Below are 17,030 nucleotides of genomic sequence, written 5' to 3' on the forward strand. Positions count from 1 at the left end.
CCTCCCCATAGATTTTTTATTGATATTTCATCATTTTCTGAAAAATGTGTATCTTGTCAGCAATATATATTACAGTTTTTTGATTTAAGATAATCAAAAACATCTCTTCGCTTCTCTTTTGAATTAAGACCTTTACAGTTGTATGAGAAAATTTTTATATTATTATTACTCATTTTCAAGTGATATTTCTATTTAATAACAAAACAATAATATGTAATTTTGATGAAACATAAAAAAAATGAATGACCCATACAACTGTGTACTTTTAAGTGTGTGAATGTCAAAATATCCTTCAGATGTCTGATCTCACCTGCCATGTCTGTGTGGAATTCTAATTGTAACCAGAATACACCAACGATGCTGTATAATATAATATAAAGTACTGTGCCAATAACATGAAATAGAGAAAAAGACATACAATTTGTATAATGTAAAAATAGAAAGAAGAAAAAAATGAGATCATAAATAATCAAAAAAAAAAAGACAAAGCAAGAAAATTAAATAATTAAAAACAAATTATGTTGTTCAAAAAGTAATATATCCACTGCTGTTCTATTTTATTTCAAGTACAGAAATGATGTGCTCTATGGGTGATATCTTTATCATAAAAACTAAAGACGATTATCTCCCTTACATCATGAATCAATAGAATGATTCTTGAGAGTCAATGATTGAGATGACAGTTAGCTTAGTCATTAATTTCATTAAAGTTATTATATATTTTTTTAAGTTATCTTATAATTACTCATCCAAATATACACAAATAGTTAGGTTTATTCAAAAAGGAAGAGAAAATGAAAAAACACATTTTTTTTTTTTTTTATATATCAAAGTTAGTTGTATATGCATGATAAGTGTGTACACAGATTTCACTCTTTTGCCCAGCTGTATGTTTTTAGAAAGACACAAAAAAAGTACATGTATGGTACTTTATGCATTCGGGTTTCATAGTTTGTTGAGTTATTTCTTAGCTTATAGTTCTTCTACTTAATACTACAAATCTTCATGTAAGCATTTATGCTATTTTTGCAATTTAAGATTGAGCATTCATGTCACAGGAAAATATTTCTCCACAAAACAGTATATAATTTGATCTTGACCTGATTATAAATAGTATATATGTAGGTTAAAAAACTTGCAAAGTAGTGGCTCTTGTAATGCACATGTTAAACATGAGTATAGAAAAAAAAGCACTAACAATTGGAGTGAAAGCTAAATAAACAGCAAAAAGAAGCATTAAATTATGTTAGAGCAATGAATAGCGTTTTAAAAATCCTGTTAGAACTTATAATTCTAACAGTATATTTTAGTATTTAGATGGTGAAACATGGTTGGAACATACAGGGTTTCAAGTACTATGTAATCTTCATTTTGATAAAAAGATGCAGATGCTGATGTAAAACATACTAGGTAAAGAAAGGTATTCATTATAGTTTGTGATTTAAAGTTTGAAATATTAACAATTTAGTACAAAGAATATTAACTTTTGAGAGCCCAACACCACATGTTTAACACTATATGTTCCTTTGACTTACATGTATGGGGTGTTGTTGGGTTGTTGTCCCATTAATACAAATCTCACAGGATTGATCATATGAAAGCACTTTATTAGAATGTTAAAATATTAAGAATGGAGTTTATTTGTTTACTGGTAGATAATTTTTACATCATTTTTTAATTTTTCCTTTTTCATTTAAAAAATCTGTTTTTATAAACAACTCCTTAAATAAAACATTTTCTTTTTATAATATTAGGTTCTTCCTGTATGTACCAAAGAATGATGATAAAAAAATTCACATATTTTTTGGGCCAAAACTAAAGAAAAAAGTAAAGCTTAAATAACAAGACTATGAACTAACATGCAGCCTATGTATATACTATATGATTGCGACTTCAACAAAAGCATAATGGAAAAAACAAACAAGCAAAAACAAATTTAACACAGCAAAATACTTACTGACAAGCAAGTCCTACAAAAGATTGAACATTTTAATATGTTAAAATTGTATGATAAGTTTTTCAGTCATAGAAACAACAAAGAAAAGCACAAGATCGCATCAGCCTGTATTTACAATTTATGTAGTCATAGTCATACATGTACTTGTATCATCTGACACAATTAATTGTTTTGCGCGTATTCCACACATCCTTTGAGTTAAGTCGTGTTTCTAGGACCAGGATTATGCCTCTTACTTTTATTCTGGTTTGTAATTTCTCGTCATTTCTTATTTTATATGCAACTTTTGCCAGATCATTTCGTGCCTCTTTCATTATAACGGGTAAATCGTCTACTACTCTGATTTTTTTATTTGCAACTTTGTATGCATTTTCCATTATTAATTGTTTGTCTGAGTAGTGCATAAACCTCACAATTATAGCATCTGGTCTTTTTTGGCCAACAACTGGGGCTCTTGATGGGATCCTGTGGGCATTTGCAAGGGGGAAACTTTCTGCTTTAAACTTTTCTATCCCCAGCTCCTTCACAAAGAAATTGTCTACTACTTCCCATATGTTCTCATCTTGTTTTTGTTTTATACCGTAAATGAGAATATTGTATTTACGCTCATGTTTCTCTAGAAAAAGTTGATTTTCTTTCAATGCGAAAAGTTTGTCGTCAATGTTTTTTTTCAGACATTCCATTTTTTCCATTTCTAGAGTATTGAGTTGTGACTCTTTGTACCCTATACCTCTCTCTAGCTCGTTGTGATCTAGTCTAAGCTTTTCCACCTCAGTTTGTGTAGTACTAAGATCTGACTTTACTTGCACAACTTCTGACCTGACCTCAGTTATTAGATGCGTTAAGTTTTGTTCAACAGAGTCTAGCCTAGATGTAAAGAGTGTTACCTTTGAATCAATACCCATGACAACAGACTTAACATCGGCAATAGCTTCTAAAGTCGCCATATTATCGAGTATATACCTGACAAGTCCCGATGTAAACAATCACTATTCTCACAACTCACGTTGATTATGTAATCATATAATTATTGTTATTTACACAACATTCTGAATTAAAGTAGAAGTAATTTTTAAGTTGTTTACTGTTTACCTTGTTTTTTCCCGACAAATTACTTTTTCCTAGTGGACATACTACTTCTTTTCTTTAGCTAATAAATTTCGTGGTTGCCGCCATGACAGGGGCAGATAACCGTATTGATTTATGATTAAAGGCCAATACTGAAGTATTCCAATGAAGTTAATGAGATTCAAGTAGGAAAATCCTTATTTTTTTCAATTGTGACACATACAACTTTGTCAGTGAAATGTAGTTTTAAATGAAACTAGCTCCTAGATGGATGTCCCTGTATGCTTGATGCTAATGCATGTTGTTCTCTGACCAGTTATCTTCAAAAATATGTCTCATACTTCAAATAACATCAATACAAAATATTTTATACCTAATTAAATTTAGTGCTTGATTATGAATTAAAGTTGTAATTACATTACAGACGGATACAATCAGCTGATATCAAATGATCATGCAATGAAACTACCTGCAATCATACTAGATATGACTGCAGGTCTTTTTATAACCTAGTCATTTGATATCAGATATTAGAGTTAAATGTGGAGTATCATTCATTTAGACTTTAACCCAATATCACTAAAACAATAAGACATATGAAGGTCAGGATACCGTCTTCAATAAAATACAAGCATTCATGCAATATGTTATGCTCCTAAAACAGCAAATATTTAGATAAATTCAACAAGTTTTGACATAAATCCCCCAGATTCCATTACATGATTAAAATAAACAAATTAAAATATTACAAAAGACAAACATATACTGGTTCCTGACAAGATACAGGCACATGAACAAGTGACGGTAATAAACTTTATTTTTTTTAAAATCCCTCTTTTAAGGAGGAGTTTTTATCCATAATTCTTTTTACATTATTTATTAATGAATAATTTTTTTACAGATATTCAAACGACAATATGGCATGCAATATCTGTAAAAAAGAAAAACTCTCCAGCGAGTTCCCGCCCTTCAATGCAACAGAAGTGTGTGATCATCCGTGCCTTACCTGCTTAAGGGTATGTTAAAAGGGAAACAGATAGTATGTGTATGATTGTTTGTATGTGTCTGTTTTGCGTAACAATTGAATTTGATCACGTTATTTGGTATGCGAAAACAAAAAAATATATGAATCAATGAAATACAATACTAATGGAAACAAATCTCTTCTAAAGGCACGTAAAGCTGGGTAGATTAAAATGTAGATAATGTGTAAAATGTGAACACATATTTCTGTAGTTTCCTATTGTTATAAATGATACACCGACAACAAATAATGGATCTAAGTATCCTTCAAATCCGCCTAAAAGAGAGACGAAAGATACCAAACGGACATTCAAACTCACAAGTAAAAAATAAACTGACAATACCATGACAATAAAGTACAAAAAGACCAAAATACGACCATATACAAAACCCAATATAGAAAACTGAAGACTGAGTAACACGAATCTCTTCAAAAACCGGAGTGATTTCAGGTGCCCTGGAAGGGTAGGCAGATCCTGCTCCACATGTGACACCCGTCGTGTCTAAGTGTACATATGGACGTTTGCAGCCAAAGCAATTAAAAATATACCCTCTTTTCTAACCGGAGGAAACCACAGAACAAGTTACATCTTCGTCACTTGGTCTATTGTAAATAGTGGACTAATTGGCAATCATGCCATATTTTCTTTTATACAGAGCACATAAATGAATAAGCAATTAGAGAATTAGGTAGGTAAATAATGACTTTGTTTTACAGGGTAACAGCATTAGCATTAAACCAATCTTCACTTTAGCCCTTTGACAAGTTAAAAAGAAAAAATAACATATAAGGAGAAAGAAGTCCTCAATAATAGTAGAACACTCAATAAAAACAAAAATAAATAAATATAAAACATAAATATACTAATGAATTGAAAATCGTTTACCTTTTATCAGCCTTCAGCGTTTGCGCAGAAATCTTTTCTGGTATCGTTTCTCTTTTCAATAAAATTGAGAATGGAAATGGGGAATGTGTCAAAGAGACAACAACCCGACCATAGAGCAGACAACAGCCGAAGGCCACCAATGGGTCTTCAATGTAGCGAGAAACTCCCGCACCCGGAGGCGTCCTTCAGCTGGCCCCTAAATAAATATGTATACTAGTTCAGTGATAATGGACGTCATACCAAACTCCAAATTATACACAAGAAACTAAAATTATAAATGATACAAGACTAACAAAGGCCAGAGGCTCCTGACTTGGGACAGGCGCAAAAATGCGGCGGGGTTAAACATGTTTTTTGAGATCTCAACCCTCCCCCTATACCTCTAGCCAATGTAGAAAAACAAACGTACAACAGTATCGTTTGTCTGCGGACTGTAAAATAATAAAAAGAGAATAATGTGATTTCACGCAAATTTGTTGCGGATTTCTGATTACCTAAAAAGGATTTTTAATGACATAATGCCATTGTGTACCTCCTAGTTTACGTTTTGATCAGAATGATTTCTGTAGTTTCACATACAAAAACATGGTATTTGCCCTTGTATATATTAGTGGGGTGAACATCCCTCATCCTCAACTCCTCCTCAACCAGTCAATGGATTTCAATCAAACTTTTACAGAATTTTCATGACATAAAACCATTGTGCATCTCCTATTTAACTATTTTATCAGAATGATTTCTTGGGTTTGGCATACGAAAAAATAAACTTTGCCCTTTCATATTATAGGTGTACATCCCCTATCCGCAACTCCTCCTAAACCAGTAATTGGATTTCAATCAAACTTTCGCGATTTCTTCATGACAAAATGGAATTGTGTACCTCCTTTTTGGGGCATCTCCCAAAGACTAATCCTTCTAAACCAGTGATTTGATTGTAATCAAACTTTTACGGATTCTTTATAACATTACTCGATTGTGCACCTTCTTTTAACCTATTGGTCAGAGTTATTTCTCAGTTTTCCGATACAAAAACACAGAATTTGCCCTTTCATATTAAAGGGAGCGAACATCGCCAATCCACAACTCCTTCATAGACACTGAATACATTTCAATCATAATGACATTTTAAACTTCCTTTTTAACATTTTGGTCAGAATGATTTTTCATACAAAAAGTGGACTTTGCTCTTTTAGATTATACCAAGTTAACATTCCTCATCCGCAACTCCTCCTAAACCAGTGATTGGATTTCGATCAAACTTTCACGGAATCTTCATAACGGAATCCCATTGTGTTCCTCCTTTTTGACTGCTTAATCAAAATGATTTCTGAGGTTTCCCTTACAGATACATGGACGTTGGATTTTCATATAAGAGGAGTGATCATTTCCGATTCCAAAGTCCTCCTAAACCCTGTGCACCTCCTATTTTACTTTTGAATCGGATTGCTTTATAGTGTTTCTTTTCAAAAATATAAAATTTGCCATTTCATATCATGGGGAGGTGAACATTTCCAGTCATCAACTCCTCCTAAACCACTGAATCGATTTCAATCAATTATTCACGGAATCCTCATGATATAAAACCATTGTGCATCACCTATTTTACTATTTTATTAGAATGATTTCTTGGGATTTCAATACAAAAACATGAAGTTTGCCCTTTCATATTATAGAGGGTGAGCATACTCTATCCGCAATGATTTCTGGGGTTTTCCTTACAAATGCATGGACGTCGCACTTTCATGTAATTGGAGGTTTGCTTTTAGATCTGAATGCTTTATGGGGTTTCTTATACATAAACATGCATTTTGCCCTTTCATAATATATGAGTGAACATCCCCCAAACACAACTCCTCCTAAGCCACTGAATGGATTTCAATCAAACATTTGACAAAATGCCACTGAGTACCTCGTTTATTCCATTTTATAAGAATTATTTCTGGGGTTTGCTTTAAAAACGAAATGACTTTACCCTTTCATATTATATGTGTTAAGCGTCGTTCATTTACAACTCTTCCTAAACCAGCGAATGGATTTCATTTAAACTTTCAAGGATTCGTCATGACATATTGCCTAAGTGGACCTTTTATTATAGTTTTAATCAGAATAATTTATAGGGTTTCCCATGAAAAACCTCAACTTTTCCCCTTGATATTATAAGGGATGACATCCCCCAATCGCAACTCCTTCTAATACAGTGAAGGGGTTTCAATTAAACTTTCACGGATTCGTAATGACATAATGCCATTGTGCACCCCTAGTTTATGTTTTGATCAGAATGATTTCTTTGGTTTTCCATACAATAAAATAGACATAGCCCTTTTAAATTATGGGAGTGAACACACCCATCCACAACTCCTCCTTAAACAAGGAATGGATTTCAATCAAACGTTCAGTAATTTTTCATGACGTAATACAATTATGCACATCCTATTTAACCTTTTGATCAGAACGATTTCTGGGTTTTCCTTTTCTGAACATGTAAATGACCATTACATGTAGACTCCAGTACAAAGAAGTCAGAACAATTAGAAACGGCTTGATAAGCTTTGATGGATGGGTCATTCTGATATGCCTTCCATCCAGGTAGGGTGTTGGTATTTAGATACAATTATGCACATCCTATTTAACCTTTTGATCAGAACGATTTCTGGGTTTTCCTGTACAAAATATATACTTTGTGATTTGATACTATAGGGGTGAACATCTCCTGTCAAAAATTCCTACTTAACCAGTGAATGTATTTCGATCAAACTTTCACGGACTCGTCATGACATAATGTCATTGTGCACCTCTTATTTTACATTTTGATTTTTGGGGTTAAACATATAAAAAGATGGACATGTCTTTTCATATCATAGGGGTGATCATTCCCAATCCGCAAATCCTTAACCAGATAAAGGATTTCTATCAAACGTTCGCGGGTTTTTCATGACAATATGCCATTGAGCATCTCTTGATTTTTTTCTGTTTGATCAGAATGATTTCTGGTGTTTCCAATTCAAAAACATAAATGACATAATGCCATTGTGCACCTCCTATTATACATTTTATCAGAAAACTTTCTATGGGTTCCGATACAAAAAAACATGACCCTTTTATGTTTTAAAACAACCCCCATTCAGCACACCTCGTAAACCGGTAAATAGATTTCAATCAAACTTTCACAGATTTTTTATGACATAATGTCATAGTGCAACTCCTGTTTTATATTTTGATCATTATAATTTTTGGGACTTCTCATACAAAAAACAATGGACTTGAACTTTCATATTATAGGGGTAAACATTACCCATCAGCAACTCCTCCTAAACCAGGTAATGAATTTCCATCAAACTTTTACGGATTCTTCATGAGATTATGAACATTGAACATCCCCAATCCACAACTCCCATACCTTTTTTTAACATTCCCCGTTGAAGAATAAGAAATTATTCAGAAAATAAGTTTCCAACGCACTCAATAAAGTTGAACAAATACGCATTTTGCTATTTTTTGTCGGTCCCTTTTGGTCATATAGCTCTTTATTCGATCATGCATTCAGAAGCGCATTCAGAAACTACGATGTACTGTGATCACACGGGTTTCTAAACCATTCAAGAACTAGGAGGTTGTGGATGCTTTATCCTCTTTTCATGACAAATATGTCGTTGTTCCAGCAGATAAAGCCTCCAATAATATTGTCTTCATATGGAAAAACCATTATTTGGAATGTTTCACAAAAGAGCTTGGAATAAATAGCAAAACTGGTAATCCTACATATTCTTTAACATCATTTACAAAGGATGACATTTTAGAAAAATCACAAATTTGTCCTTCTTTCTTTTGTTATTAACATAAAAAAAAGACGAAGAAAATCTACCGTCATTATACTTGATACCAAAACTACACAAAACTCCCTATAAAGAACGATACATAGCTGGATCATCAAGATGTTCGACTAAACATCTTTCTAAAGTGCTGACTACTATTCTTTCTACAGTAAAAGATGGCCTTCAGATATATTGTGATGAGATATATTCAACTAGTTGTGTCAATCAGATGTGGATTCTTAAAAATTCTAAAGATCTACTGCTTAATCTTAGATCACACTCTCTGCAATTTTGCCGCAACATAAAGACCTTTGATTTTTTCTACGCTTTATACTACTATTCCCAATGCTCAATTAAAAGATCGACTTCACCATCTCATTAAACAGAGCTTTTTCTATAAAAGTAGGAATCATAGATATAAATTTCTTGTTTTGGGTTATAATAATTCTTATTCTGTGAAGAACCACACTGATTCCATCAGAAAATACACTGAAGATGATATTATCAAAATGCTGGACTTTTTGATCGACAATATATTTGTTGAGTTTGGAGGATTGAAATTTCAACAGACAGTCGATATTCCAATGGATACTAATTGTGCACCCCTACTGACAGATTTGTTTTTGCACTCGTATGAAGCAGAATTCATTCCGAACCTTCTAAAAGACAAAAAGAAAAAGCATCCTACGAAATTCTTTAATTTTACTTTCAGATATATTGATGATGTCCTATCACTGAAAAACCCATATTTCAGTCAGTTCTTGCATCTCATAAATCCCAGTGAACTTGAAATTAAGGATACTAATGTTTCTAGAAGGACTGCTTCATACCTTGATCTTTTCCTAAATATTGGGAGGAGGAAAGATTAAAAATGCCACTCCGTAAATTTTAAGGATACAATCACAAATTGGTTGATCTATACGATGTGTCTGTGTCTAAACTAACTAACGACATTTTTACCACGTTTTAGATTGTGGTTTACCATCTACGTCGTCTGGTCGGCTTAGTACCGAACGTGACTTATTCCTGAATATGACTGTTTTGCCGAGTGTGAATTTGCAATGCTTTACGACGTGTCGACGTATTTATATATCCAACATTCATGTATTTCGTTATGATGTTTCTTTTGTAAGTCCTGTTGGATATTTTTTTATATCTTATGTTCGCTGTTGGAGACGACGTGGTTCGGTATTTATATATCCCGCTTTCGGGCATTTTGTTGTTACTTTCTTATACTGTGGATCCGGTGGGTCAATGTGTGCTTAGTTGTTGTTTGTTTATTTCGATCGTGGTTTGAATTCTGTATTTTTGGTACATTTCACGTATGTCTTATTTGTCAGTATAGTCGAATTACTCGTGGTTCGTCTACAGGGTTTTTGTTTTATGTTGTTTGTTTTTTATGTGCCTTATAATACAGTTATTTGATTTAATTATCTATATGCATGTAAAAGTTAAGTTAAAAATCAGCTACTTCGTTTATATGATTTTAAGTTTTAAGCAACTATATGCACAGGATTTTTTTGTTTATACACAGTTTTAATTTAAAAGAAAAACTAACATGGTTCGAAAATACAAATAACAACACCACAATTCCATTTTAATATTCTTGTCATGGTTAGAAAATATATAAAATAACACCATTACAAACTCAATCCCAATTTAATATTCTTGTACGTGTCTATAAATAAAACAAATCTATTTTATTCTTAGAAATTTACATGTGATAATATAAACGTCGCAATAAATACGTCACTTTTTGTGACGTTGGTCCATTCATGTGACGCGCGGTTTATATTTCATTTGTGGTATCCTGGTGTGCTGTCGAAAACTCATGGGAAGTGACTATTGTTTCTGCGGTTTACATGTTGTAATGTACTATTATATTATTTCTTTATGTATTTCTCTGTGCTGAGTGTTCTTGCGTTTTTTTGTACTGTATTCCTGTCACGTAGTTTTGTCATTTTAGCAATATTTTTAACATTGCCATGTAAGTGGGAGGTTTGGCTAGCCATAAAACCAGGTTTAACCCACCATTTTTCTTAAAATGTCCTTTACCAAGTCAGGAATATAGCAGTTGTTATCTACAGTCCGTTTCTATGTATGTTGGCGTTTGCTTTTGTTGTAGGTCAGTGTTTCTGTTGTTCCGTTGTTTTCCTCTTATAGTTGATGTGTTTCCCTCGGTTTTAATTTGTAACCCGGATTTGTTTTTGCTTCATCGAATGATGACTTGAACTGCAGTATACTACTGTTGCTTTTATTTACGTGTCTACTTGTTTATGCATCCTTTACTTTCAAATATTTAGATTTGGCCGTTCCCGATGCAGGTTAATCCAGTATAGTTCTTCGACGGAACGCTTTTTATTTAGCTTTTTTTTTTTTATTTGAAAAACATCTTCTTCAACAGGCACATATGGAATCAGTCAATAATAGACTTTCTTAATTAGCACTATATTTCATACGAATTTGCTTCATTTCGTAGTTTGATGGTCATTTAATCTTATTTTACATATGTTTTTAATTTTTCAGAAGTAAATGCATTAATACCACATGTCCAACTATTTTTTAATAACCTATCAACTTGCTGGATAAGCACAATTATACCTTTTTCAACATCCCCAAAGCAGTTGACAAATCTGCTAAGATCGAATACGACCAGAAAACCTGTCCCAAAAATGAGCCACGCAATTTACATATACTGTTGTTTAGTGCCACAGAAGGAATTTGGAATTGAGAGACTACATCAGTAAATGCGATATTGTGATATTTATAAAACGTAACCAGTGTCTGAGCAAAACGTTGATGAACCAGAGTTATGTCAAAGAACGTCTCGTCCTTTTTCTAAAAAGGTTCATCGGGAGATATCAAGACCTTGTTGATAAATATTCCGTAACAACTGCACAAATAATACATGATGGGCTTGAGGTATAGATCCTAGGTGCTAACGTTGTTTATCATCTTAATTACGTGATATGGTGTTCTTTTCATTTGTCTTTGTATATTTTTAGTCCATTTTTGGTAATATCCTTTTGGCGTGGCTCGATATTTATACAACATGCCATTGGGTTATTGTGCTATGGTCATTTTTTTATTCTTGTCTTTCATTTTTGCTTATCTGCTTTATCTATACACTACATGCCATTTTGTTTTTCTTTGTCGACATAGTTGTTTGTTTTTCTAGTGATTAAGATAATAAAACAATGTTGACTGCTGTATCATGTCTGTTTGTTTTGCTCACAAATTGTTGTCAATGAAATGGAATTTTATGCGACTGTCATAAAAGTGAGAGATTAAGCTAGCTTTAAAACCAGAATTAATCCACCATTTTCTACATTAGAAAATGCCAGTACCGAGTCAGGATATGGCAGTTGTTTTCCATTCATTTGAAGTGTTTGAGCTTTTGATTTTGAAATTTGTTAAGGGACATTCCGTTTTGAATTTCCATGGAGTTCGGTATTTTTGTTATTTTACTTTTGCATTGAAACGATTGAATTTAATAGAGAATATCAGATAGCTTTTTAGATATCACACCTATATCAACCCGATACACCAGTATAACCGAAGAGGGTTATTACGGTGTGTGATATTGAAAAAGCCATATCATATACACTTTATTATATACATGTACCTCATGCACAACTAATTTAGATGTTATTTCACGAGACATGACGTAATGCATATAAGGGGTTTGATAAAGCCTTTGTAACCCTGACTGATATCGATTACGTGACGTCATACGATCAAGGGTTTAACAAAGTCTTTTTAATCGTGACTGTTATCGATATCATCATGGAAAGCTGATACAGTACGATTACCATTGATTATATTACACATACAATTTACTTGTATTTACTACTAAGTATGTAATGTGCGCTAATATCATTATTTTGAATATTCTAACTTATTTGTTCGTTCAGAATGAGTCACATGTTAAACTGTATTTTCAAAGGTCGACTAAAACGGCATGTCGAAAAGTGATATTGCATAATTATGTTTTACAATATCTAATAATGAAATTTAAAAACCCCATTCAGTCGATATACTTCTTCCATGTCGAATATCCTCGTATCGACCTCATTAAAAGGCTATAATTGAATACTATCACATGTTGTGCTGTCGAGACCGTAGTTGAATTTGGGACCAGTAAGTTTATTTTATCTGGAAATGCAGTCAGAGATAACTATGGTGAACAGCATTGAAATTTTTATTATTTAAATATTCCGAATTGAAAGCTTGTCTAACTTTAAGAATCCGTTCTATTTTCTATGTTCCAGATATGTGACTGACATGATTGATAGTAAGTTATGATTGCAATTTCGTGTTTTTTACTCTCTCGCGACTTTTTCTGTTAAGTTCCAAGGTGTCCAAATGTCAGGAACAAAAAGCAGAAGTTATTCAGATTTTGTCTAAACAAAAACAAAAATTCATGAGGTGCGCAACGTTTAGTCTCATAAAATCTAGTAATGTTTTTTTTCAAATCTAGCTGTATCTTTCATAAATCTGAAGGCCTCTTTAAAACTAAGCCATTTTATATTGCAGTCTAGTTGTATCTTCTAAAACTCGATTTGAATGTTTTAATCAGTAATATGGCAGTTGTTATCAAATAGTCCGTTTCTATGTATGTTGGCGTTTGTTTTTGTTGCAGTTCAGTGTTTCTGTTGTTCCGATGTTTTCCTCTTATAGTTGATGTGTTTCCCTCGATTTTAGATTGTAACTCGGATTTGCTTTCGCTTAATCGATTTATGACTATTGAACAGCGGTATACTACTGTTGCCTTTATTAATCAAGCTGTGCATTTTAAACAGAAACTATCTGTTCATTTTTAATCTAACCGTAAATATTAAATAAGAAGATGTGGTATGATTGCCAATGAGACAACTCTCCGCAAGAGACTAAATGACACAGAAATTAACAACTGTAGGTCACCATACGGCCTTCAACATTGAGCAAAGCCCATATCGCATAGTCAGCTATAAAAGGCCCCGAAATGGCAAATGTAAAACAATTCAAACGAGAAAACTGTATGTTTTAAATCTTATTTTGTAGTTTTGTTTTGCAAATGAGAATAATTTTTATTCAGTGCTTTTAAAAATTGACGACAACGGCGTGCCATAATCAGTATGGCCCTTTCGTGCATGTTTCAGTGATGAGAATATCTTGAAATTCACACTTGATTCGTCTGATAAATAAAGGCAACAGTAGTATACCGCTGTTCGAAAGTCATAAATCAATTGAGAGAAAACATATCCGGGTTACAAACTAAAACCGAGGGAAACACATCAACTATAAGAGGAAAACAACGAAACAACAGAAACACTGAAGTGAACAAAAAACAAACGACAATGCAACACACACAGAAACGAACTATAAGATAGCAACTGCCATTTTCCTGACTTGGTACAGGACATTTTAAGGAAAAATGGTGGGTTGAACCTGGTTTTGTGGCTAGCCAAACCTCGCGTTTTTATGGCAATGTTAAATATAAAACTAAAATGACAACATAACATGACAGGAATACAGTACAAATAAATGCAAGAACATTCAGAACAGAGAAATACACAAATAAAAAATACAATAGTACATTTCGACATGCTAACCACAGAATAAAAACTAACACGTAAAACAACATAGGACAGCACACAAAAACAGCACAACAGAACCACGAACGGTCTTTCACACGACTGGATCAACGCCACAAAAGTGACGTCACAGGTAAATTTCTAAAAAAAAATTGATACAGTTCAAGATCAGGTTTGTAACTATGTCATTTGATGTATTTTATAACAATTACAAGAATATTAATATAGAATTGTGTTAGTAATTAGATAATTAATTGTATTATCTAGCTATGTCGGTATTTCTTCTGAATCAAACTGTAAAACAAATAAATCGTGTACATATAGTTGCTTTAAACTAAAATCTTATAAATGAACTGAATGATTAATTATCTTTACTTTTTCATACGAATAGAAAATAAAAAAATTAAAATTACAACTACAAACGATAAGACATTAAACAATATCCGATCAGAATTACAAATACAACATCATAACTAAATACATGAATGTTGGATAAACAAATACCGTGACACGTCTTATAGAAATGCGAATTCACACTCAGCAAAACAGTCATATTCAGGAATAGGTCATGTTCGGTACTTAAAAGACCAGACGACGTAAATGGTAAACCACAATCTAAGACGTGGTAAAAATGTCCTTAGTTAGTTTAGACACAGACACATCGTATGGATCAACCAATTCGTGATGGTAAGCCTAAAGTTATACAAAATCTCATTTGATTTAGTTATCTGCTCTATCGCCATTCCTCCTGTAGATTTGTTTATTTTGTTTTACAATTGTACAATAAGAAGTTAGAGACCGCAAATGAATTTGTTTTTAGATGAAATACTTTTTTCTTATATGCGGACTTCGAAGAATTATGTCCCATTTCAGCAACCAGTCCAACTATTGTGTTCATATGGGATCTAGTAAGTTGTACATTTAATGTAAATATATTTCAAATTGTAATTTTTCTTTTGTTAATTCCAGTGTTTAGTTAACTACGTTGCTAAAAATGAAGTTTGTCCACATCCTGGGTGCAATAAAGAAGTTAAAAGAACATCCGAGACCATCAGTCTTTTTCAAGAAATTTTAGACGATATGTTTACCGAGTATGACACGGAATACACACCACAAGTTGACTTGTCAGATGGAAAATCTTTTATAAACGTTACAGGATTGACCGGATCGTCAATAACAATAGCTTTCTCACCACAAATGACCGTTTTAGACCTGAAACGGAAAATTCAGACTCAACTTGGTCACACACCAAGCAAACAAAGGCTCTTGTACAAAGACAAAGAAATGGAAGTAAGTACAAAAACCGAAATTGAGCGATTTTTTTTTCGAATTGTTGACTTAAACATACTGGAATACTGGAATTTCTAACTGTAAGTTTCAATAGAAATTTTGAATGTTTCTAAAATTTGAAATTTCTAACTTGAATATTTGTATTTTCAACTTTAGTATTATGCTTTTAAACGTAAATTTTTAAAATAAGTTTGTGTTTGTGGAATTGTAAGCAAATTGGTATGCCCAGATTCAGATCTCATTGAGCGGATGATATTATGTTTCTGAATCTAAAACTGACGAATTTGAAGCTTTCGTTATTCTTAAAATAATTGACTATTTTGCTAAACATTGGACTAAATAAGGCACTAATCTGGTGTTATCATTATTGCATACAGTAAAGGGCTATCGAAAATCAGCGATTTCATTAAACTGAATCAGAGTTTATTCAGTAGAAATTTACAATTAGATTTATAAAATGTATTACACTTTTAAAAGTATCGTTTGTACATGTAAATCGGTAAAGATTTCTACTTAGAGTTATTTAGGCACGGAAGGGGAAATCGTTAATAAATATAGAATTATTTGAAATTTCTCCCAAATTTTTATTTTATTGACTGAAAACCCATTGATAGATGAACAGATTGTTGATCAATAATCTAAAAATAGTTGGTTTAATGTATACAAAACATTGTTTTATGTCTGCTGTGGCAGTTTCTTATGTTAAATTTTTTTGTCTTTTCTACGTTTTATATTGTTGTGTACCCTTATATTTTTATAGCGAATCCTTTTCCGGAAAATTTTTATTTTCATCGCTTATATTATGTTTGGAATTACAACATTGCTTGAATCATGATTGTGACATCTACTACACACTCGCCATCTCATTTATTTCATCGTGTTTCTTAAGTTTTTAATCGTAAATTAGCATGCTAGTAAATTAATCACCTACGCACGATCATGTCAGGCTTTTGCAACTCCGTAACGCAGTTAAGTTCATTAAAGCCTTCAAACTCACCTACCCATAACAGTCACTATGTTTATCGTGTTCTGATATATCTCGCTAAAACTTGTTAGCGATTGCTTTTTCTATCCGAATTCTTCAAAGTTGTCAGTCTACCACGATGTTACGCAGTTTTGGTAAACACGTTATATTATTCAATAGAACTTTGTACGCTAGTGCATTCATTGGGTCAATCCAGGCCTAGGGTTATATGAATGTTGGCTGGTTTTCAAAATCAAAGGAGTTTTTGTCAAGCCGAAAAAAATCTGGTTAAAAAAAGAACGCTTATATTGGCACCAACTTATCTTTCATTCAAGTTGTATAAACGAAATGTACTATGACCTTGAAAAATTCCAAATTAATTTTTTTTTTCCAATTTGAAAAGACGAAGACATGTTTTTTTTTTTAAATATTCTAACTAAAATATAGTTTTAC

General features: G+C 32.5%; 1 protein-coding gene across 2 annotated transcripts in view; it reads left to right on the forward strand.

Annotated features, from left to right (window-relative positions):
* The window catches only part of LOC127725744 (uncharacterized), a 41,889-nt gene that overhangs the window by 12,848 nt on the left and 12,011 nt on the right, over positions 1–17,030 (forward strand). For both annotated transcript variants that reach the window (XM_052232956.1, XM_052232958.1), the window contains 2 exons: positions 3,927–4,041; positions 15,293–15,613. In XM_052232956.1, coding sequence (XP_052088916.1) covers positions 3,927–4,041; positions 15,293–15,613 — 436 coding nt within the window. The remainder of the gene's footprint in view (positions 1–3,926; positions 4,042–15,292; positions 15,614–17,030) is intronic.

Source organism: Mytilus californianus, unplaced genomic scaffold, assembly GCF_021869535.1.
Source record: "Mytilus californianus isolate M0D057914Y unplaced genomic scaffold, xbMytCali1.0.p SCAF_15, whole genome shotgun sequence".
In the NCBI taxonomy this organism is placed as follows: domain Eukaryota; kingdom Metazoa; phylum Mollusca; class Bivalvia; order Mytilida; family Mytilidae; genus Mytilus; species Mytilus californianus.